The sequence below is a fragment of the Opisthocomus hoazin genome, chromosome 14 (genome assembly GCF_030867145.1).
Source record: "Opisthocomus hoazin isolate bOpiHoa1 chromosome 14, bOpiHoa1.hap1, whole genome shotgun sequence".
Lineage (NCBI taxonomy): Eukaryota > Metazoa > Chordata > Aves > Opisthocomiformes > Opisthocomidae > Opisthocomus > Opisthocomus hoazin.
The window spans coordinates 1,650,854-1,674,615 of NC_134427.1; the positions used below are offsets into that span (position 1 = coordinate 1,650,854).

General features: G+C 55.5%; 1 protein-coding gene across 2 annotated transcripts in view; it reads left to right on the plus strand.

Moving 5' to 3' along the window:
* Window positions 1-23,250, plus strand: part of EDA (ectodysplasin A) — an 80,362-nt gene extending 57,112 nt beyond the window's left edge. Inside the window, exons 3-8 of one of the 2 annotated variants that reach the window (XM_075435744.1) lie at window positions 10,986-11,015; window positions 13,278-13,457; window positions 16,124-16,158; window positions 17,174-17,225; window positions 19,843-19,973; window positions 22,009-23,250. In XM_075435744.1, coding sequence (XP_075291859.1) covers window positions 10,986-11,015; window positions 13,278-13,457; window positions 16,124-16,158; window positions 17,174-17,225; window positions 19,843-19,973; window positions 22,009-22,260 — 680 coding nt within the window. In that variant the 3' untranslated portion in view covers window positions 22,261-23,250. The remainder of the gene's footprint in view (window positions 1-10,985; window positions 11,016-13,277; window positions 13,458-16,123; window positions 16,159-17,173; window positions 17,226-19,842; window positions 19,974-22,008) is intronic. The other variant, XM_075435745.1, reaches the window with a different exon arrangement.
* The last annotated feature ends 512 nt before the right edge of the window (window positions 23,251-23,762 follow it).

The window sequence follows — 23,762 nt, forward strand, 5'->3', positions numbered from 1 at the left end:
CTATTGTCTTGCTGGAGCACTGGCAGCTGAGCTTTGATTTCTGTGAATAAACTGGCCCTCTGGCCACATCCACCCAGCATTTTGCAGGCAGGCAGGCACAAGTTTGCTTAGCACATGCTCCGAGTCCAGCTGGTCGCAGACCGGCTCTAGCCCAAAAGCTGAGGAACTGGTGCTGAGCCGGAGCACGTACACCTTTCCAGGTGACCAGGTGGGGTGGTCCAGGCTCAGGGTCCTGCTGCCGCGACCGCGGGCTGTCTGCCTTCTGCATGTCTTGGGCTGAATAAGCTTGGTTTTCTGTCTGGGGGGGACGGGGCAGGGCTGAAAAGCCAAACCCGGAGCAGCTGCCCTGGTGATGGGAATTGTGAAGCTGTCTTCAGTTGTGGCCTGTCTGGGCGCTCATTAAAAACCCGCTCGGTTATAGCAGACCAGATACATTAGCCATGAGAAAAGTGCTGTTGCACAAAGCTGAAGAACCCCGCCACCGGGCAGCTCTTTGGGGAAAAAGCTGTGAACGAGGCATGGCAGTCGCATGTTTTCATGAGGGCTTTGTTGGCCATGATGTATAGCAACTTTGTTGGATTTGTAACTCATCTCGTTAACACGAGCAGGGTTTGGTGAAGCCCATTAATCTGTTTGAAAGGCTGTGAACGGAGAAACTCAAGAGTTGGCTGAGCCAGGCGACGCTTCGCCTTGCCGTGGCCGCCACAGGGGCTTGACTTTGGCTTCCCAAGGAGTGGTGGGGTCTCTCTTGGGTTTCCTTCAGACCCCTCTTCAGCTTGATGCAAATAGAAGTACACATATTCACACACAGCTCTGTTTGGATGTAGATCCCACGCTATTCCAAGCAATTAAACCATCACTTTGCAGACAGCTGTTGCGCTGCAGAGGTTTTCAATCCAATTAGGCAGGGTTACATACGGGAGGAAGACAAACATGTGAAGTTCTGCAGGGGTGAGCCAGCCGACGAGCTTCCCTCCCACCTGCCCTCGACTCCTGATGGATAGCCCTGGTGGGGAGGAGTGCGTTTAAACATCCAGCAAACGACTGAAGAGAGCCTTTTGTACGCGTGGTTAAAACCTTGCTGCCGCGCCACTTGGGAATCATTTCTGCTGGAATTCATGACATATGTTAGTTGTTTATCTTAGTGGGATATGACTTAAAATGTCAGAGTGTTTTGTGTTAAGCAACAACCGAGTAAAACAAACAAAATAAAAACACAGCTGTAATACTACGCTTCAAATTGTTGAATTCAAATATGTGGTATTGATAAAGTAAGCAATAGGGTGCAGTGGTGTATAGAAAGGAAGCTTTGCGAGTCCAGCCAGCGAGCCAAAACCAGCCTGGAGATACTCGAATTAGCAATAGTAATGCTGTTTGTCAGCTCTGCTGTACAGATCCGGCATTTGGAATCCAACCTAAGGGCCCGAAGGAGCGCAAAAGGCCCATCACATTCTGCTTCCATAGCCAGTGAGAGTGCGGAAGATGAAATACGATGGCCACAGGTTCTGGTGTGAGCCCCAGGAACTGGGCTGGGACTGATTATGTGGGAGCGGAGTTCAGAAGGGCGGAGATTTATGTTTGATTGGTTTTTTGTGTTTTTGAGAAGGCAGTGCAATGTTATTTTGCCAGCAACAGTGGCTCTGTAGTTAATTGGGAGCAGGATTTTGTCTTTGTTTGTGAGCGCATTTGCGCTGTGGTGCGCTTGCACCTACTCAGTGGAGGCTGGATATTTTTTTAAAAAGCCTTGATGGTATCAGTAGGCTGTCCTGGTGCCTTGCCACCGATCCCGAATGGATCTGGATGGAGTTGATGGAATTGAGGAAATAAATCAATCACCTGGTCGTTCTTTATGTTCTGTAGAGCAATGGAAATTCCTGTTGCAGTGAGTAAAGATCCCTCTGCTCTACTCGGGAAGGCGGTGAGCAGTGCTTTTCAGCAGAGCTCTGGCTGTTGGAGAAGCAGAGCTGAGGTCGTGGAGGAAGGCAGGGTGGAGGGCACCCCAGGAGGTGCCTGGGTCCAGCCCTCTCCCCCAGAGCGGGACCAACAGCAGCAGAGCTGTCGGACCTCTCGACGGCGGTTGCTGTTCCAGCCTGGTTCTTCTGTGACCCCGCACCTACGTTGCTCCTCATGCCAAATGGCGCTTCAGAGGTTCGCAGGGCTGGTGGGTCTCTATGGGCTGGTGGGTCCCTTCAGACCGCAGCTGGTGACGCATGGGTCACACCAACCTTCTAAGGGTGGAAAACCCTGGTAATGTGTGAAAGCGGTTCCATTTGTCTTGGCCTTCCCCCTCGCCAGCTGGGGCGGAGGGTCCGTGCTCGACAAGGTGCCTTTGCCTGGACCAGTGAAACAGGTTGATGGCTGGTGGTCTCTTGGGTCTGTCTCTTTTGCTCGCGGTTCGGTTCTGATCGTCTTGAACTGCCATAACTAAAGACATTTTTTTCCCCATTAGTATGATGAAAGATCAGTATAAAGAACGTCGCAACCTACTGTGGCTGTTGGCCAGTATCTCTGCGGTTTTGTGTTGAACTGTCCTCCCGTTCCTTAGGAGCTTGACCAAGTTACCCCCCAGTGTGGACAGTCCTGGTTTTTAATGATCAAACCAGGCAAAAATGTCTCTGAGTATTGGCAGCTTGAAAAAAAGCAATGGCAACAGCAAAAAAAAACCTGTAACGTGATGAGATCTTGCATGGTCTGAAGCTGCCTGAGGAAGAGAGATCGTGGCTCTCTGGCATCTAGCGTCACTCCGGGGACTCGAGAGATGGGCAGGGGTGAGCTGTGGCTTCTCTCCATTTGCTTTTAGACCGATAGGCCTGAACTGAGGTCTGCTGTATGGGATCAGAGGAATAGGGAGGGAGCAGGCTACTGATCCGTGGAGCTCCTGGAGCGGCATCTGATCATCTGGATGACACATGGATGTAGGCTTGCCCTTTGACGGGTTGCTCAGAGGAGAGGAGCAGTGAGGCAGAAGAAAGCCGCACTCATACCTAACTCACCACAAGAGAAAGGATTCTCAGCCTTTGGTGTTGATGCACAAGCTCTGCTCAGACCCTCTGGCCAAGCAGCGTAGTGTTCCAGCAGTGTCAGGGGAGACCTCCCCCCGGAGACATGTGAAAAGTCCTTGAAGAAGAAGAAGAATAGCCTGAAAAAGTGGGTGTAGCCGAGGGAGTGCCTCAAAAGAGCACAAGATGAGCTGCAAACTCTTCTTGATCTCTCAGGCTGGAGGAGACTGGCGTTAGGCAGTTCAATTCGGCGCAGGGGTGGGGTATCAGAAGAAGCGTAGGCTCTGGGCCAGTCTTGGGGACTTAGCAGCCTGCAACTCCAGAATACGACAGGGCTACCACTGAGCAAAGATTCCTGAAATTTAGGGCTTGTGTTTCTGCTGTGCACTGAGGGTAGAGCGCAGGCGGGGTGTCCTCCAGGCATGGCTCTCGGTAGTGCCCTGGAAGGAAGATGCCGTGAGGTGAAGGACAAGGAGGGAACGCTGTTTTGTGGGATGCCGTCATGGAGCATCTCAGTTTGATGTAACCAGAAAAAGACAATTCAGGGTGACTGCGTCCACACGTGAATTTTGACGAGTTTAAAACAAAACTGAAACAAAAGCAGAGAGAGAAGCAGCCGTGGTGGTTGAGGAAAATCTGAATGCCCCTAGGCTCTGCCTTACGTAGCAATATATCAAGCAGCAATGTCTCATCCTTCACCCGCTTTGTACGGGGAGTGAGCTCCCCGTTCCGTTATGTAATACATTCTGATTGATTGAAATTAGTATCAGCCTCGTACCAGGGACATCACATCCTTCACCTGGATTCAGCCATTCTGCCTGTAATTGCAGGCAGCATCTTTCATCCACACCTAGCAGAAGACCTCCCTTCCGCATCCCACCCCTCCAAAAAACACTTTGGCAAGGCACACCAGGAGTTTTGGGTAGAGCATGATGTGCTTTACTTCTAGGACGTTTTCCTAGATGTGTAATTTATCATATTTTCTAAATATTCTGGAGTAGTAATACCAAAGCTGCTCTTCAAAGTCTGTTGCCTTTTTCTCTGGAATTGGTGAAGAGCACTTTTTCAGGGAAGGGAAAGAATTCATCTTGTTTCTGTATTTGTATCACTGACTGGTATTTCAGTAGGGTCCAAGAAGCTTTCATCTGGATAGACCAAATTTCCTGAAAATGCTGAAAACATATTGGTTCCAAACCTCCCCCCAGACCACATGTTCTAGATTAAGCATGTGTTTGGGAGCTAACAGCCTTCTTTCCCCAGCTCCACTGTAGTCTGGCATTAATAACGCCGCACTTAAGAATATTTGAAAAGCCTGACATATCTCATACCCGTGTGGATGAAGTAAATGTCATTACGCCGCTCCTGTAAATGAAACAACTGAGTTTCGGATGTTTGACCAAAGTGGAGTTTTTTTATTACTCATTGAGACAACTTGTATCAGAGAAGACAGCAGATTCTTTGTCGCTTGAAATCTCAGGTAACGCCTGAGCTTGGCTTTCTTTCCCCTCCCCGCCTTTAGAATTGGTCAAATAGAACCACAGAATCATTTAGGTTGGAAAAGACCTTTAAGGTCATCGAGTCCAGCTGCAGAGATAGGGGGACTGATGGGAGGCTTAACGCGTAGGACCTCTTTAATGCTTGACCATCATGATGGTTCCTTCTGGTCTTAATGTCTGTGGAGGTTGACAGGACTTGTTAGTTCCTGCTTTGCCCCTCTTTTGTAGGAAGCCCCAAGGGGCAGAGAACTTCCTTGCTGGAGAGGTGGAAGCCTTCACAGCTGGAGGGCACTTGGTGGTCAGAGCTTTCTGTGAGAGGTGGAAACGCCCTGCGTAGCTGGGTTGGACGCTAACCTCAACGTTAGCAGGACTGGAGTCCTGGGATGCTCATCTGCTGTACCGCACAGCCTGGTTGTCGTGCTCGCCTGCTGTTTCTTCTCTTCTCTTTGTGCATTGTGTTTATTGACAATCCCGGATCCTCGGAGAAAAAAATCCCTGCATGCAAATGGAGAACAACTTTGTTTTTGGCCAGCACCCTTACATGTTTCAATAGCTCCGTTAATGATGGTATCCCAACGAATGTCCAGGAACTCACTTCAAATTCTGTCAGCTAGCTATTCTCCAGAAGTTACTGGTGGATTTGGGCACTACTCAGAGCTTTGTCTGAGATTTAGCAAGTGGTCTCTTTGTTAAACCAGATGGTTCGCAGGATTCGGAGAAAGGCTTCACACAAACTTCCATAGCTGTTGAGAACAGTGATGATTAAATTTAATATTCTTCTTCCAACTACACCCAGAAGCTCATACTTCAAAGAAAAAGATGCAATTTTATTTTTTTTTAGTGCACAAAGACGTGGTTTTGAAAATGTGCGTATTGGATAAGTCACATAGAGCTGCCTGCTTCTGTTTTCATCTTCAAAATTAGATGTTCGTCTTGAGCGTAGCTGTGGACGTAATGATTTCAGGTCACCTTATGCTTATTTTATGAGTGAGTGAGAAGTGATGTGACATTTCTGGAAGATGCTAACATCTTGTTAATCGTCAAGATTTTGTCTCTGATTCAGGGAACCAGAGCCGTGCTTAGGTGAGAAGATTGATGATATACCATAGTCATTTAGTGCTAGGAGAACAGAAAAAGGATGCCTTAATAATCCTGGGGGCGAGCAGCGAATGCTGAAAACGGGTACCTGCCAGCACTGGTCGAACACCTTGAAGACATCAGTAGACGTCTCTTGTTCAGAACTGAACAGGGACGCTGCTAGGCAGTGGTAGTGGCCCTCGTTGACTTGGTTCTGCTCTGGGCAACTGAGAATTTGAGGAAGTTCAGCAGCCTTCATGGGCGCTCGCCCTTTGTTTGACTGATTTCTAGAATGGGCAGCCTTTTATAGGCTTTATATAAAACAAGCGTAATTACAAAGATCTGTTCCCATCAGTAAAATCAGCTTGAACTGTTTTTCAGGAATTTAAACTATTTCTTGTTAATCCACACACACGGCTAATAAGTGAACACAGGGGTTTTTTTAATATACTATCTGTATCAGCATATGTCCAAAAGAAGTTTGGGATATTTTTGTATTTATAGTAAATCATAGCAGTGCGTAGCGTGCAGAAAGAAAAATTGGCGGGGGGGGGGAGTAAACTCTATTAAGCTTTATAAGAGAAAACATGTCATATGTAATATCCTCGAGTTGCATCACCATCTGGTGTTTTCTGAAGGCCTTGGAAACCATCCAGCAGATGCGAGGGCTGCGGGAGCTGGGAGCTAGGACCTGCTCCCCGAAGCACGGGTCGATGTCTTCTGCTGCTTGCTGCGCCGCAGCTGCGGTTTTGCAGAACAAAAGCTCATCCCTTGCAGAGCTTTCCTTCAGCTGAAGCGAGAAGCTTGCATCTGAAGTGGCTGAGCGCTCAAACCCGTGGCCGTAGCGCTTGGGTTGGGAGGAGTGACTTGGCGTGGCACGGAGCCTTCCCCTCGCAGGTGCCCGGCCGGGTGGCTCTGCGGGCAGAAGGCTTCCCGCGTGGCTGTTCCGCTAGCAGATAGAGCTGTGTTTTCCCTCGAAGCTTACCACTGTTCCTGGTTTTATATTCCTTCCTTTTCTGCTACCATTCCCTTTTGTTTTCCCAACAGATGTGGAAAACGAGCTTTGGAAGGGGTCTGGGTCTTCCAGCACCGTTCAAAGCCAGGGTCCCCAAAAGGCCCCCGCGCAACGTTGCTCCAGAGCCTTTGCTGGGGAAATTCCGTCTTGGGGTGAACAACTCAGCTGGTGGAGGAGTTACAACAGCGGGAGTCGGTGGGCTTTTCCTCCAGGAAACCCAGCGAAGGAGATGATAACTTCTGGAAGTAGAGCGGGTGGCTAGCGCAAACGTTGCAAGTCAGGCTGGCAGCCCGCTTCGTGGCTTGGTAGCTGGGGCTTGAGGAGATAGGCGAGAAGTCACCTCAGCGCTTTCCAAAGGGACTGGTGAATTTTGGAGAGACTTTTAAGCAGTGACCCGTGACCGTGGCAGGCTGGCTCTGAGCCAGAAGACCCCCTCCAAACCTGTGCTCCTTCTCCTGGAGGTGAGAAGAAGCCTTCTCATTCCCGGCTTAATTATCTCTGGGAGCGATGCGCACACATCAGGACGTGCCTGCGCTGTCCTTTACACCCCACAGGTCTTCTCCATCCATGCCCATCACCGTAGCCTCATCCCTTTCCCGGCGTTGATGGCTCTGCTTGTGCCCTTCCAAAGGTGGGCAGCCCCTTCGCATCTGCCTGGCCTCCCCAGGAGCTCTTCTGCGAAATTATTCTCATTTAAATTCATCTTTCTGTATGTAGATGAGCAGAGTCGACTGCGTTTCTCCCGGGATTTTCCGCCCCGCCTGCTGAGCAGCATCAGTATTGCCCTGTGTCTGCTGGAGGTGCTTCCACTGGTCTGTTTGGGATTGTGTTCCTGCCTTTCCCGGCTCTCCGACAGCAGCTCGGCATGTGCAGACGTTGTCCTTGGCAGCTCCACCGGAGGAGCTCCACCATCCCGCCGAACAGCTTATTACCACCTCTTTTTATATGTAATTTATGGGATTATGCATTTTGGATGACGGGATCTCGTTCCGTGCTTATTACTGTGTCCTTCAAAGCCGTCCAGCCTGTCCTCCCCAATATCCCGGTCCTCTGCTGTGGTAACAGTTCCTGTCGACGTTCCTTCCTCTGCAAGGCAAAGCTAAAGTGAGGGGTTGAACGGAGCTGACAGCTCCTTCAAGGAGGGCGTAGAGCATAAGCGTAAATTTGCTTTCAGATGGGAGTCAGGAGCTGTTGGAGGGGGTGGGCTGCCCTGGGGCTGGGGGCTGCTCCGACCTCAGGCACGAGCAGGCAGCGTGCGGAAAGGAGGTGGCGGGTAGGTGGGGTGAGTCGGAGGAAGTACAGAAGTTGAGGACAAGCACACACGGAGAGCGACAGCCACGCTTGGGCAGCTGTCGTGTTTAATATCAGCAGTCAAGACCATGAGCTTGGTCTCCAGTACGTTGGTAACAGATGGGTCAAGGAATGCGTGAGAACAGGGGTGATGCCGGGAAAGTGCAGAGAGGAAAACTCGAGGCTGTTTCTACAAAGAAGGGAGAAGAATTTGCTGGGGAGCAGCTGACCGGTCGGGTTGCTCTCAGATCCCACCGGGGCTGGAGTAAACCCTGAAGTGCAGCGCAGTGAAGCCGCTGCAGGCAGAGCTGAGAGTGGCAGCAGGCAGCGCTGGTCGGTGAAGAATTCTCCAAGTCAAACTGATTTCCTTCTACAAGGCAGGTCTTGTGGGCTCTGGAGCAGCCACGGGTATTCTGTAACTTGGTTTTGCAGAAGGCTTTTGAGACTGTGGAGGAACATAGTGTAGTCTGCGTCTTGGAGCGGAAAGACAAGTGTCTTCTTGTAGATCTTCCTTGGAATCAACTCATCTCATGGCCTCCATGAAACTCCGCTAGATAGCCGCGGCCAGCGGGAAAGGCTTTGAGGCCGGGAGCCTCTCGGCAGGAGGAGTGGGATGGCGGGGTGGGAGTCACAGTGTAGGAGAAGATGTTCGGAAAGACTCAGGCTTGTCTAAGTTGTAGGTGTTTAACCTGCTCCGTGCCCTCACAGAGACCCAGCGGGTCGTACGCGTTCAACCACTGCAGCGTTGAAACGTTGGGGTGTGGCCTCAGAAAAGCAGGGCAGAAAGGATGATATTTTTTTTTTCTCCTCTGCACATAAGTGTTGGGACAACGTTTCTTGGGTGATGTTTTCAAGCCTTGGGCCTCAGCACCTTCGGTCCCGAGGGGAATGGAGCTCAGATCCCTCGGTGGCACTCTGCTGCTCAGTCTCGGTGAGAGACTTCGTTACCGCTTTAGAGTAAATTGAGAAAAAGACGACGAGTTTACCGTTTTGAGCAAAAATGAGGAAAATTCTGTCTTCTGGTGTATCGGATGAACCTCACGCAACGAAATTACCCACCCCCTCCTACTGGGAGCCGAGCAGATGCAAACCCCGGCGACTCAGGAGCTCCCAGGGCTAATAATATTGTGTTTTTCTTCATGTCAGGAGTATTTTTGCGTTTGTCGAAAGATTCCCTTGCCCAGCCGTAACATCTCTCTCTGCCGTGCCTGGAACAGATGCGTGTGTTGTAATATAGACTGCGAACATTGACATCGCATGTGGTTCTCATTCCTCCCATTCGTCTTTGAAGCTAATTGGTTCCATCCAGCCCAAGGGTGTTTGGCTCGCCGCAGCTATTCGTACTTTCACTCTGGCTGGAGCGCTAATGGTGTGATATATATAACATGAAATAAACTCTCGTGACTCCGAGGCCTGCAGAAACACATAGGCAGCACTCGCCTTTCGCTTGCTGGGTCGGGGTTGGCTTTTTTTTAATGACCTCCCCCCAGAATTTTTTTCTCTTCACTGAGATTGTTATGAACGAGCTGGTGCCTAAGACCGGAGATGGCCGGCGCGATCGCGGCTCGTTCCGCATCGTGGGAGCTCAGAAGATGCGGAAAGGTCCTGTGCAGCCTGCCCTGGGTGACCCTGCTTGGGCAGGGGGTTGGGCTGGGTGACCCACAGAGGGCCCTTCCGACCCCGACCACTCTGTGATGCTGTGAAAAGAGGAGCCTGGCGGTGCCTGCCGAGCGTGAAGGGCTCTGCTGTCCCTCTGCGGGCGGTGGACCTGCTGGCTGGCCGCGGTGATGCTCGCCAGCAAGGCACCGGGCTGGCGTCGTTAGAAGCCGCTGTCTTGTCCCACCTATGCATTTTGATACGTGGCGTAGTAAAGAAATAGTAAATGAGCAGAACTAATAAATTAGCACCGTAATTTTCCCATGACCCAACAGCACCGTGTAGGCAAATTAATATTCCCGTTGGAAAGGCTTGGGTGAGGTTACTGGGTATCTCCCTGGTCCTTCTCCCGTCTTTCCATCTTGCCCTGGGAACCTGGCACTTCCGTGCTAATTGGTAATTTGTCCTTCTCCGCCAGGGCTGACCCACAGCAACCTCGTTACCTTCCGTTCGTTATAACCGGGACTCAGTTAAAGGTGATTGCAGTCTCTGATGTGTGTTTAAACCCTGGGTTTAGAGGGATTTCACTGATGAACGGCGAGGGAATATTTGGGGATTTTTGCAGTTCATTCCCATCCCTGATTAATTTTTGAGGCAGCAATGGAACATGTTTCACACTTCGGCTTCTGCTCCAAAAGTCGTGTAGTTTCTCAGCTTTGCTATAAATGTTTTCGCTCCTTGCTAGGGCGGTTTGTATCCCTATTGTTTAGAAAGCCAGTTTGTACTAACTCTTTGCTTTTGGCTTCGTTTTTGAGTATTTTATTATTATTTTTAAAACAATTTGGCTTGCCAGTATTTGGGTTACTGCTCTCAGCTGAGAGCTGAGTCACGCGAACTTTCTTCTAGCGTGTCCTCATCGGGAAGCGAAACGCGTTGGCTTGAAACGTTGAGCTTGGTGATGTCCAGCTACCAGAGAGAGCTCGAGGACGGCTGCGTGGACCACAAGTGTGTCCCCTGTGCGCTTCAAAAATAGTCTGCTGTGTGAGGGTCGCGTTTCGAAATGCTTTCCTCTGGGTCTCGGGATTTCTGCCGGCTGAAGGCTCCTCGTGCCGTGCTCCCACCCGTGGCGTCGGGGCACGCGGGCGGCAGGGCTGCGGCTCAGCCGGTGCCGGAGCTGGAAGCTCTGGCTCGAGGCTGGCGAGCGGCTCTCACCCGAGCTGTGCCGCTGGCCTCCGACTCGCCTCGGTGCCCAGCAAAGCTCCCTGCCTTGCGTTACGCCAGCCACGGGCTGCGGAGAGGACGGAGCAGGTCTGGGTCCCGGTAACCTCGTTATCCCTTCGCGGCAGCTCTTTGCCGAAAGCAGGAAACTCCGCGTCTTTGGCTTCCCGGTCTCATTGCTGGTTTTATTCCAGCCCTGGCGAGGGTACCCTCTGGGTGGGTGGGTGTTGGGGGCAGTGTGGATTTGCTAAATCACTGAATTTCATTAATTTTCTTTTTTTTTTTTCTTCGTAGGTCCAAGTTCAGTTAAAAACAAGAAAAAGGGTAAGTGTGAGTTTTAATTCCAGTTTCCTTTCTGTGCCTGCGGTACCCGGCTATGAATTCTCTTTAGGCAACGCGAAGGAGAGACCGGCGACGGGATCCCTGCGCGGGAAGGGCAGGGGTTGCCGTGGTGCGTGGGGCCGTGGGCTGCTCTCCTGTGCCCACGTTGCCACGGCAGGACCCTCGCTGAAGCCTGCCTTAAAATCCACAGGAGCTTAATTACCTCGTATAGAAGTAATTCCAAAGATGCTGTAATGGCATAGTTGAGTGGAGCTGAGCCGCGTACCGGCTACTGGGAGCCGCTTGCCGTTTGCCGACACGGCTTCAGCTTTCGTCTCGGTCCCGCCGTGCGTCTTGCCGCGGGCCGGGGTCTCCCTCCGACCCACCCAGCTCGATGCAGGGAGGCTCTGCCTCTCGCTTCGGGCTGCGTGTTCGCCTCGGAGGTGCGGTTCTGTGCGTCCGCTCTGGGTGCTGGTCACCCGCCGGTCTCGCTAAGGTTCCTCGAGCCGTTCGCAGCGGGGAGCCGGGTGCTTACAAATATCTGCAGGGTGGGGGTCAGGAGGATGGGGCCAAGCTCTTTTCATTGGTGCCCAGTGACAGGACAAGGGGCAATGGGCACAAACTGAAGCTGAGGAAGCTCCAGCTGAACCCGAGGAAGAACTTCTTCCCTCTGAGGGTGACGGAGCCCTGGCCCAGGCTGCCCAGGGAGGCTGTGGAGTCTCCTTCTCTGGAGATACTCAAGCCCCGCCTGGACAAGGTCCTGTGCAGCCTGCTGTAGGTGACCCTGCTTGGGCAGGAGGGTTGGACTAGATGACCCACAGAGGTCCCTTCCAACCCCTACTATTCTGTGATTCTGTGATTCTGTGTTCTCCAGAGGCGTGTTGGTGAGCTGGTGTGGCTTGGGTTACTGGCGAGGCAGCGCTGGGTTTGGACGGGGCGTCCGACGCTGGCCTGGCTCGCGCGGGGGTCCCGAGGAACGCTGGCGGTTGCTCTTCGCTGCCAGGGGCTCGAGCGAGTCAAAGGATCTGAGCTGCTTCATCACCTCACCCTCAAATCACGCTGCAGTCACGGGCTGGGGGAAACCCAGCCACATCACCCGACTTTGCTCCTTGTAGCCACCAAAACGCTTCTGTGGAGGCGTCAAAATCTTTAGGAGAGGGGTTGTAGGCGTCGAGCAGCGCGGGGCTGTGCCGCCTCCGAAGCCCAGCGTGTCGAGGGGCTGCTGCCGGCACCGGCACGTGGCACGGGCTCGTCACCGAGCGCTTCGTGCTGTCCCTCGAGAGCCCTTCCCGCGCGGGCCGGTGCGTGGCCGGGGCTCCAGCCCGCCGTCGGGACTGCGCTGCTTGAACAGCAGCTCAAATCCTGGGATACAAATTCCACATTTACAGCTGAGGGGTTGAGACAGGCCGCAGTTAGAAACTCCGGGTATATTTACCCTCAAAAGCAGCATAAAATTTTATGTCAGGGAAGTTTGTCCTAACAAAACTCGGAAACCCTAGCCCCGCGTTCAGTCAGCCCAGCTAATAACAAACGATGGCTGCGGTGTCCGCGGCAGCTCCGGAGGAGCGGGGGGATCTCGGGGAGCTCTATTATAAACAGCTGCAGCGCTGTATAAAATCGTTTAAATTTATGGTATTGTCACATCTAATTTTTCTTGGAGTTAGAGCTTATTGTCTGGCCAGCGGTGATTAAGGAAAGCTTACTGGTTCTGCCTGCTTCGAGCTTCGGAGCCCGCCGGGTGCGTGTGGGGAAAGACGGAGGCTTGGCACGCTGGGGCTTGGGTGCTGGGCACAAACTGGAGCAGAGGAAGCTCCAGCTGAACCCGAGGAAGAACTTCTTCCCTCTGAGGGTGACGGAGCCCTGGCCCAGGCTGCCCAGGGAGGCTGTGGAGTCTCCTTCTCTGGAGATATTCCAGCCCCGCCTGGACGCGGTGCTGTGCAGCCTGCTGTGGGTGACCCTGCTTGGGCAGGGGGTTGGGCTGGGGGGTCCCCAAAGGTCCCTTTCAACCCCCACCATCCTGGGATTCTGTGAGTCTGTGGGACAGCGTCCCGCTCCTGCCCTGCCGGCAGCGTTGCCCTGTTGGCGCGGAGCCGTGGGACCCCCACCCCACCCCGGGCAGTTGGGTGCTCCTCCTTGTCCCTGCCTTCAGCCAGCAACGAGCCGTCCCCACCCTCTGCTTCCCTCGCTCCCAGGGCTTCCCACCAGTAAAAGCCCACCCCGTGCTCCTGGTGCGGAGAAGCTAACGTTTGCTCTTCTGTTTTCCAGGTAAGAAGGCTGGTCCTCCAGGGCCCAACGGTCCCCAAGGGCCACCAGGTCCTCCTGGGCCCCAGGGCCCCCCCGGCATTCCTGGCATCCCAGGGATTCCCGGCACAACCGTCATGGGACCGCCCGGCCCCCCCGGACCACCGGGCCCCCAGGGACCACCCGGACTGCAGGGCCCCTCAGGTAACCGGCTTGTCCCCATCACCGAGCTCCCCGGTTTGCGTCCGAGGCAGCGCAGGGTCCGAAGGTGACGGTGCAGCACCCTCGCCTTGCCGGTCTCGGGTGTCCCTGGGCTCACCCGTGCACCCACGGGGACGTGAGGAGCCAACGACGTCCCGCAGCCCCGTGGGCTCTGCAGTGGGAGCCGGCGGTTTTGGGGTGCGACACCGGGTGCCTGTCGGGAGGAGGATGGAGAGAAGGAGCCGCAAGGACCTGCAGAGCCTCGGGTGCTTCTGGGCGTCCCACCGATGGCTGCCGGTGACCTCGGGTGCTTCTGGGCGTCCCACCGATGGCTGCCGGTGGCCTCGGGTGCTTCTGGGGGTCCCACCGATGGCTGCCGGTGGCCTCGGGTGCTTCTGGGGGTCCCACCGATGGCTGCCAGTGACCTCGGGTGCTTCTGGGCGTCCCACCAATGGCTGCCAGTGGCCTCGGGTGCTTCTGGGCGTCCCACCGATGGCTGCTGGTGACCTCGGGTGCTTCTGGCTGTCCCACCGATGGCTGCTGGTGACCTCAGGTGCTTCTGGCTGTCCCACCGATGGCTGCTGGTGGCCTCGGGTGCTTCTGGGGGTCCCACCGATGGCTGCCGGTGGCCTCGGGTGCTTCTGGGCGTCCCACCGATGGCTGCCGGTGACCTCGGGTGCTTCTGGCTGTCCCACCGATGGCTGCCGGTGACCTCGGGTGCTTCTGGCTGTCCCACCAATGGCTGCTGGTGACCTCGGGTGCTTCTGGCTGTCCCACCGATGGTTGCCAGTGACCTCAGGTGCTTCTGGGCGTCCCACCGATGGCTGCCGGTGACCTCAGGTGCTTCTGGGCGTCCCACCGATGGCTGCTGGTGACCTCGGGTGCTTCTGGCTGTCCCACCGATGGCTGCTGGTGACCTCGGGTGCTTCTGGCTGTCCCACCGATGGCTGCTGGTGACCTCGGGTGCTTCTGGCTGTCCCACCGATGGCTGCCGGTGACCTCGGGTGCTTCTGGGGGTCCCACCGATGGCTGCCGGTGACCTCGGGTGCTTCTGGGCGTCCCACCAATGGCTGCCGGTGACCTCGGGTGCTTCTGGGGGTCCCACCGATGGTTGCCAGTGACCTCGGGTGCTTCTGGCCGTCCCACCAATGGCTGCCAGTGACCTCAGGTGCTTCTGGCCGTCCCACTGATGTCTGCTGGTGACCTCGGGTGCTTCTGGGCGTCCCACCGATGTCTGCTGGTGGCCTCGGGTGCTTCTGGCTGTCCCACCAATGGCTGCTGGTGACCTTGGGTGCTTCTGGGCATCCCACCAATGGCTGCCGGTGACCTCGGGTGCTTCTGGCCGTCCCACCAATGGCTGCCAGTGACCTCAGGTGCTTCTGGCCGTCCCACCGATGTCTGCTGGTGACCTCGGGTGCTTCTGGGCGTCCCACCGATGTCTGCTGGTGGCCTCGGGTGCTTCTGGCTGTCCCACCAATGGCTGCTGGTGACCTTGGGTGCTTCTGGGCATCCCACCGATGGCTGCCGGTGACCTCGGGTGCTTCTGGCCGTCCCACCAATGGCTGCCAGTGACCTCAGGTGCTTCTGGCCGTCCCACCGATGTCTGCTGGTGACCTCGGGTGCTTCTGGGCGTCCCACCGATGTCTGCTGGTGGCCTCGGGTGCTTCTGGCTGTCCCACCAATGGCTGCTGGTGACCTTGGGTGCTTCTGGGCATCCCACCAATGGCTGCCGGTGACCGATGGCTGCGGGCGCAGGCTGGCTGCGAGGTGGCCCTTCCCGGTGGTGACTCGGCGCTGGTGCTAATTCCTCTTATGCTGGCGTAAAGCCTCGCTTGGCAGCAGGGCCGGGAGGGCTGAGGCTCCGCACAGCCACGTAGCCGGCCCGGGAGCCCCACGAAGCGGGGCAGCGTCCCTCCCCGCCCAGCCAGAAGAAAACACGGTTCCATTTTCCTTTTTTTCTCTTCATATCTGCACCATATTGTTTCTCCCGGGAGAGAAAAGCCAATTATTTTGTTACAATCCCTGAACTGAATAACTCTTGATGAGTGGAAGTTCACATCGGTGTCGTTCGTTTTACATATATGAACAGCCCAGTATTAAAAAATGCAGCTTCAGAGAAATCGGGGCCGTCACCCCGGCGCTCGCCCGGCGCCCAGAGCTTGGCTGACGTCTCGGTTTGTGTCTCGGGAGCTGCCGAAGCGGCGGCCGGGAGCAGCGTGCGGGGTCCTGCCCCCAGGCAGAGGTTTGGCTCCCGGAGAAAAGCGATGTCGGCGTCTCGGCTGGGCACGGCGAGCGAGCTGGGCTGCGGCGGAGGGGAGCCCGCGGTCTGCCCAGCCAAGGGGCTTGGTGGGCACCAGCGGTGGGGAGGAGGGCCGGGCGCTTCGTCCTGCTGGTGGAAACTGGTTGAAGAACGTCGGGGAATTCGTTGGGGAATTTTGAGGATGCTAGGCAGAAAGGTAGGAATAAACCAAGGAAAAGTAGGAAGAATCTTTTTCTCGTTTATGTGCTTTTTAACATCAAGCTGTGCCCCATACCACCAGTACTGTCCTCCACCCGTTGAAAATGGGGTGTTAATGGTTGTTATGGGGTCAGAGGAGTTTTATTTGTAGGAGTGTTTATTGCATCTCCCCCAAGCTTCCCCTTCAACGGTGTGCAATTGCATTTTGCAGGTGCCACAGACAAGGCCGGCTCCAGAGACATCCAGGTTGGTTGATCTTCTTTCAAGGGGAAAAACCCAGCTTTGGCTGGAGCTTTGTGAACTTTACTGGCTGTGTTTGCTGCTGCTGCGTTCGGTGGCATAGCTCTGAAAAAACCCTCTCCTCCCTGCGGCTGCTAAATCGCGGCTGCGCAGAGGGACCGCCTGAGCTCGCCCTTTTCACTGCCCAGAAGAAAGCCACCTCGAGCTGGCTGGGGCTTCTCACCTCTGCTCCAGCGCTGCGACACGTTGGCGTCAGCTTTCGTTCGCTTGTGGAAAGCGTTAATGCCAGCAGCGTGCCCTGGGTGCCAAGAAGGCCAATGGCACCCTGGGGTGCATCACGAGGAGTGTGGGCAGCAGGGCGAGGGAGGTTCTCCTCCCCCTCTGCTCTGCCCCGGGGAGGCCCCATCTGCAGTGCTGTGTCCAGTGCTGGGCTCCCCAGTTCAAGAAAGATGAGGAGCTACTGGAGAGAGTCCAGCGGAGGGCTGCGAGGATGAGGAGGGGACCGGAGCATCTCTGCTATGAGGAGAGGCTGAGGGAGCTGGGCTTGTTCAGCCTGGAGAAGAGAAGGCTGAGAGGGGACCTTATAAATGCCTCTAAATATCTGCAGGGTGGGGGTCAGGAGGACGGGGCCAGACTCTTTCCAGTGGTGCCCAGCGACAGGACAAGGGGCAACGGGCACAAACTGAAGCCTGGGAAGCTCCAGCTGAACCCGAGGAAGAACTTCTTCCCTCTGAGGGTGACAGAGCCCTGGCCCAGGCTGCCCAGGGAGGTTGTGGAGTCTCCTTCTCTGGAGATATTCCAGCCCCGCCTGGACAAGGTCCTCTACAGCCTGCTGTGGGTGACCCTGCTTGGGCAGGGGGGTTGGACTAGATGACCCATAGAGGTCCCTTCCAACCCTGACCATTCTGTGATTCTGTGTTATGAGCTCAGGGTGCTGTGGCAGGGCTGCGGAGGTGTCTGGAGTGACTAAAAGGACGCGATGCTTCCCATTAATCCGCAATCCCTGTGGTCTCCTTTGCAGCCAGCTGTGGTCCACCTCCAAGGCCAAGGCTCGGCAATCCAAGTGAAGAATGGTAAGGATCTCATGGCGTTGGCAGTCGTGAACAGAGCCCGTCCTGCGGCCGTAGCCTCGTGTCCGGGTCGAGGTCCGTGCTGTAACGCGGGGTCCCTGGCTGTCCCTGCTGGCGGCCTCTCCGATTCCCCCGCCCAGACCCCCGCAGAGGAGCCTTCTGCCCAGTGTCCATCCCCGTTTCTCCTGCGCTCCTGGAGATAATCCCAGCTTATCCTGTGCACCCCGCTGAGTCTCCCTCTCCCTGACCTCCAGATGCGCGGTGGGCGTCCTCCCGCCTGCCGCTCCGGCAGCCCCTCAGTGGCCAGCCTTCTTCCCCCCTCCATCCCATCCGAAGCCCTCGGTGGAGCGTTTTCCTGCCTCAGCCCCGTTAGCCTGTGTTTTTCTCCAGTTTTCCCAGTGATTTATGGCAGGGGAAGGCACAGCCGTAGCGTGAGGACGCGGAGGTTCCTCCCCGGCCCCGCGTGCACCTCCACCCCACCACCAGCCCTGAAGCCCAAGTCCTGCCCAGCCACGTCGCGTCCTCGGGCAGCTCTTCGCTCCCCTCCTTCCTCCCCGCATCCCCATCCGATTTCTGCTCGAGTTCCTGCTCCCTGTGCCAGCAGCTGGCTCTCATCCCTCGGCTGCTGCCTCCCCGCTCGCCGCGTCGGGCCGTGCCGGGGGGACGCTGGCTCTGTCGTCCCCTGCCGAAGTCACCGCGTGCAGCTCCCCGGGGCGCACGTACCCCCGTCCCGGACCCGGGGTGCAGCAGGGACGGGGCTGCAGGACCCCTGCCCGCCAGCTTCGCCCCGTGCCGGGGATGAGGAGGGTGAGGAAGGCTGGCCACCGCTTCTGTTGGAAGGCAGCTTCCCTCCCTCGGCGGACGTGAGCCGAAATTCCTCGTGGCTGGGGAAGTGTCCTGGCAGCGGGGTGGGGGGAGCTCCCCAAAACGAAAAGGGAACCGGCCGCTCCGAAGAGCAAGGCGAGGGCGAGGGTGCTGCTCTGCTTACGATCAAAAAGCAATTAGCCCGGCCGAAAACGCAGCCTGGCTGGCTCGCGGGGTGGGGGGCTGAAAAGCGGGTGAAGACTGGGAGGAAGAGGGCTGTGGGGAGGAAGAGGGCTGTGGGGAGGAAGAGGGCTGTGGGGAGGAAGAGGGCTGTGTTCGGTAAAGCCGGGCGGCTGCAGAGAGCGGCTCTGTTCTGGGCGCAGGGCGAAGCGTGCCCGCTGGACCTGCTCCTTGGCCCGTCCCCAGAGCAGGGGTCCGCTCGCGACGCCGGCGATGCCACCGGCTCCAGTGCCGGAGGAGCGGGTGGGGGGGGGTCTATAAACCCCGGTCAGGGGTTAACGTGCTGCGACGTGATGCAGTTTGGTACTCGGTTGTTATTTTGGCTTCTAAATACCTAGGAAATGTAACGACAACGCGTTTGGTAAAATAACGCTAGTTACAAAGTCAAGAACGTTGACGTCAAGGAATGCCAGAATTAAAATCGATTGCGTAGCCCGAAGTTGGCCCCCATGCGCAGACGCGTCCCGGGAGGTGGTCCAGCCTCGTCGTTGCACACCGTTTTTTCCAGGGTGTTGCTGGCTCTTTTGCCACAAGGACTTAAGTTTTCTTCTCGGGATGGTCCCAAGGCTTGAGGTGAGGGCGAAGGCTGCGTCGTGACACCGCAGCTGAGAACGTCTTCCAGCCCAGCGGCGCTGGGAGGCGGGCAGGCAGACCGGCCACGTTAGTCCCATTCCCACGAGGACAGGAATCGCCGCTGTCATCCTCGCCTTGCCGTGGTCCTCAAGGACGGCCCTGCTGATGCGGTCCTCAGCACGCCGTCTGCTGAAGCTCCGCTGTGTTTGGTGTGGAAGCTGGGTGGAGAGGTGTGGGGAGGGGAACAAACGAGGTGGGGAGCGGAGGAAGAGATTTAACGGCCGCAGGGCTGGGTGATGTCAGCTGAGATCCTGGTCCTGCCTCCGCTGCAGAGTTTCTTCCAGGACAGCGGGGAGGTCGCCAGTAGGAAAGCTTTGACGAGGCCATGAGCAGATGCTCTGCAGGAGGTGCCTGAAGAAGTGCTGCTATAATCACAGCTGCCAGAAGGCGCCTGGGGGCTGTGGCTGAACGTACAAAAAGAGTGTGAAAAACCAGCCCCTGGCCTCTCAGGTGACCTAGGAAAGCTTAGCAGGTGCCGTACAGCACTGGCATCGATCTGCTTGCTTTTGATGGGAACACGTTGTCAGGGCTGTAGACACTCAGAGATGATGATAAGCTCAACCTAGCACCAGGAGGAGAGAAGTCAGCCCGTGTCAGCGCGGGGGCTGAACGTAGCGTCCTACAAAAGGCCGTAGGCCCTGTGTTCAAGGACGAGGAGAGCTGCTCTTGATGAGGACAAGTAGAGACGTAAATCGGTGCTGCTGTGCACCGAACAGTATGAGTGTCCACCAGCAAGTGACGGCGTGATGAGAGCTGTAGAGAGGAGTCCCAACTAACGCACCGTAGCCTTTAATTCTGGGATTTCCTTACCGAGTTACTTGACTTTTGAACTGGAGTCCGTGCCAGCCGTTGTGCATGAAACCTTGCAATGTCACTGTATTTCTGTGCTCCTGCGCTTTTCATTCTGACGGGTACTGAGTGACTGCCGTTTTCTCATACTGAGATCTTTCAGGTGGAGTCCTCAATGACTGGTCTCGCATCACTATGAACCCCAAGGTGTTTAAGCTGCATGCCCGCAGTGGGGAGCTGGAGGTACTGGTGGACGGCACATACTTCATCTATAGTCAGGTAGAAGTGAGTACGGTCCTGGGCCTAACTCCTATTCTTGTGTTCCAATGGAAGCCTTTGCATGAACCACGAGAGGGCTCCAGACAACCAGCAAATGCCAAGAACTTGTGTGTGCTTTTACCCACTTCGTGCTCTAGGAGATGGGTGTCGGAGGAAGACCTTAGAGGTCACACGTTTCGCAGTGACGCCAGCCGCCAGAGATTAGTTACCGAAACGCAGACGCCCAGCCAGATCCCGCACGCCACCAGTGCCTTTTTTCAATCCTCCGTGTTGCCTGTGCGGTCATTCCCCAGCCCACCTAAACCTCCTTGCAGAACGAGGGTCCCAGCAGGACGTTGGCCTCTGAGCTTTAGAAGAGGTGTAAGACCAAAACCCTGAGCCCTCGTGAGCGTTGTGAAGCCGTGTCGCTCTTTGTAAGCGTAGGACTTGGCCCCAGGTGGCTTGGCCCAACTCCAGCCCAGGTAACTCCATTTTGCCTCCACCTTCTTCACGTAGCTTGACCGACACGATGGGCCAGCGACCGCATGGTGCAGCGGGATGGCTCGGCTGCTGCTTTAGTTGGTACGGACGACGGATGTGTGGACCTGCTTCCGAAAAAAGGGCTGAACGAAGTAACAAATTATTGCATTATGATTTATTATACAGCTGATTAAGACATCATTTCCTCTCCCCATTCAAACAGAATTGCAGGAGGTGTCATTTTGACGCACTGCTCCCAGTGTCTGGCAAATCTCTGGACAGAGCTGCTGAGCTGCGTGGGGTGTGAGCTGCAAAGCTCTCCCCTTCCAGAGCGTGCAGGGTGCCCACCCACCCGTGGGCTGAACAACTGTCCAGATCTTAGCAAGACGAGGGGCTTCCCTGTGTGACAGCCACCACTGAGCAACTTCCACCTTGCTCTGGGCTTGTAACGTTACCTCCGGCTCATGATCTGGTGTTGGGTTGACGGTTGGACTTGATGATCTTAGAGGTCGTTTCCAACCTCGATGATTCCATGATTTGCCTCTCTTCAGCTGGCAGCCCCACCAGGACTGTGCCAAGTCGGATAAAGTGGGCTGTGGATATCGAGTTAGGTGCTCTTCCATGGAACTGGTTTGGATGGGGACGGGAAATGTGACTCTGCGTGGGCCAAGGTATAGCTGTTTCCCAATGGCTGGCCGCACCGTTGTGCCTCCGAAGCCCTTGTCCGTTCAGGAAAAAGAGCACTCAGTCCTGCGTAGAGCTGCTGTGACCGCAGGGTGTAGCCTAAGAGGCACGCGCAGGTGCATCCAAAATGGCTGGTGGTCTTCTGTCAGGGAGAAGCAGCTCCCTGGGCCTGACTTCTCTTTGGGCAGGTCTTTCTCGTGCACCTCGCAGTCCTTCAGAATCGGTGGGGGAGATGGAGAAGTGACGAGTAGTGGAGTCACGGGGACTTGGGCGCTAGATCCGAGAGCTTAATCAGTGCAAACACCCTAAGGTCATTTGCTTCCAAGCCGTGGAGGTTGGGAGAGTGTCTTCCCCGTAGTAGCTTATGCCTTTGAAGCACCTCAAGTCCAGTCACAAAGGCGGCAGCTCCCAGTACATCTTAGGGCATTTTTGATGTCAACACTAAAGGAGGCTCATGGGACCCAGAAAGCAGGACTGGCCAGGTAAGTGAAAGAGGCCTTCAGTGAAAATGTTTGTTTGTTTGGTGGGTGAGAGGCTGTTTGTCGCCGACGGGGCTGTCGACACGTGTTTGTAACTCGGCCTGTGCAGGTTTGTACTTTTCCCTGTGCTGAGCGGGGTCTAAAGCGAGGATTCGCAGCTCCGCCTTAGATAGGTGGATTCATGGACACCTGCATGCTTGCGCTCGCGTGGAGTGGAATGCAGAGTCTCCTCGTGTTTGGTTGCCTTGGGGTTCTTTCTGCCTTGAAGAACTCAACCTCCCATGAGTATGGGGGTCCCGGGGCCAAGGGAGGGGTCGTTAGCGGAGGGAACCTGTAGATATGCACTGAAGGGAACGTGGACTTGCTCCTGGTGTGCAAATACGCTCCCTAATGTCTTTCTTCTTCCTGCTTCATATCAGGTATACTACATAAACTTCACAGATTTTGCCAGCTATGAGGTGGTGGTGGATGAAAAGCCCTTTCTGCAATGCACTCGGAGTATTGAGACCGGCAAGACCAACTTCAATACCTGCTATACAGCTGGGGTCTGCCTCCTCAAGGCCAGGCAGAAGATCGCCGTGAAGATGGTCCATGCCGACATCTCCATCAACATGAGCAAGCACACAACTTTCTTTGGGGCCATACGCCTGGGAGATGCGCCAGCGTCCTAGAGGAACGTGGCCTGTCCAAGGATGCTCACGGAACTGCACAGTGCTGCTGTTCATAAGCGTATCAGTATTTCAGGGGCTTCTGTAATCCGGCCATAAAGAAAACTGATCCAGAGCTATTTATTCCTATCTGTGAACGCAGGAAGCACAGTTGTCTTCTGTGACTTGCATGGAGACTCGGATCAAAAAGCTAGTTGAAAAAGCGTCGTGAGGAAGAAGGGCTGTGCTGCCTGCCTTGTCTCAGTATTTCCAGTATTACTGCACTGATGTTCCGCTCTGCGATCGTCACTCGAGGCTCGTCCGGAGTGGTGTGGGTCTCTGCTTTTCTGTTGCACTAGCGAGAGCATCCCAGGCGGTAGCGGGAGGAGACGGGCTGAGCTCAGCGTTGTCCTCCCCAGGCGCTCCTGCTTCTGCCCGCTAGCGAAAGCGAGAGAGGGGGTTTCTGGTTTTCCGCCTTCCCAGTTGGAACTGGGGCGGCCGTGGGGCGCGAAGGGAGGTGGATAGGACAGGGTCGGTGGTGTTTACATTCATCCTCAGGAGTGCGAGGGAAGAGGGCGAAGTGCCTCTGCCGAGAGCTTGGAAGCAGGCGGCGAAAGCAGGAGGTGCGAGAGGAAGAGGAACGCTGAGCAGAGCAGGCGTAGCCGGTAGGAAGCTGCCTCCGCATCCCAGAAACCACCACGTCCCCGAGAACGTGCCGGTTCCCGGCGCCCGAGCCTCTGCCACTCTCAGCTCCTGCCATGACCCCAGAGGTGTACCTTGCCCCAGCGGGGGCTGCCTTCAAGTACTGCTGCTGTTACAGCACGTCGTGTTTCGTTGGGGTTGGTTTTGTTGGGGTTGGTGTTTTGGTTTTTTTTTTTGTCTTTTTAATTAATATTTTGCAGACCGGAACACATTTCTACAGGCTTCACCGAGCCGCGTAGAGCAGACACAAGTACTTGTGGAAACACTCGGAGGAAGTTTGTCATGTTTAAGAATAAAATTATTCAAACAGGATTTTTTAATTTATTTTTTTCTGTTTCGCTGGCAACCGTCCTGCTTTCAGAAGTGTTTTTTATCCTTCCTTCCCCCACCCCTGTCCCTTTGGCACCCCCCTACCTAAAATACTCTAGCAAGTGGCGGTGGAGTCTCTAGCGAAAAAATTCATGTTGAAAAAGTCTGGTCCGGCGTGGTCACCGCTTTTTCTTTCCTGCGAGCCCTGCGGAGCCTCGCCGGTGCCCGGCGCCGAGCAGAAGAGCTGCGACGCGGTTGTTTCTCTCGGCTTCTCGAGCAGCTCCCTCCCGTGACCTCCCCGCGGCTGCCGAGATCTGAAGCCGTGAGATGCGCCCGAGCTGAGGAGAGCGCTCGTTGCTCGTTTGTCCCGCGCCCTCGTTTGAGCTCGGTTGTGTTGGGGTTGGGTTTTCTTCACTGGATTTCTTTTCAGGGCGTGGGGTTTTTTTTCCTTCGCAAACTGAAGAGGGTGGTGAAGTTTCAGCCCGTGCGTAGCGAACGGGACGAGCCCCGGAGCG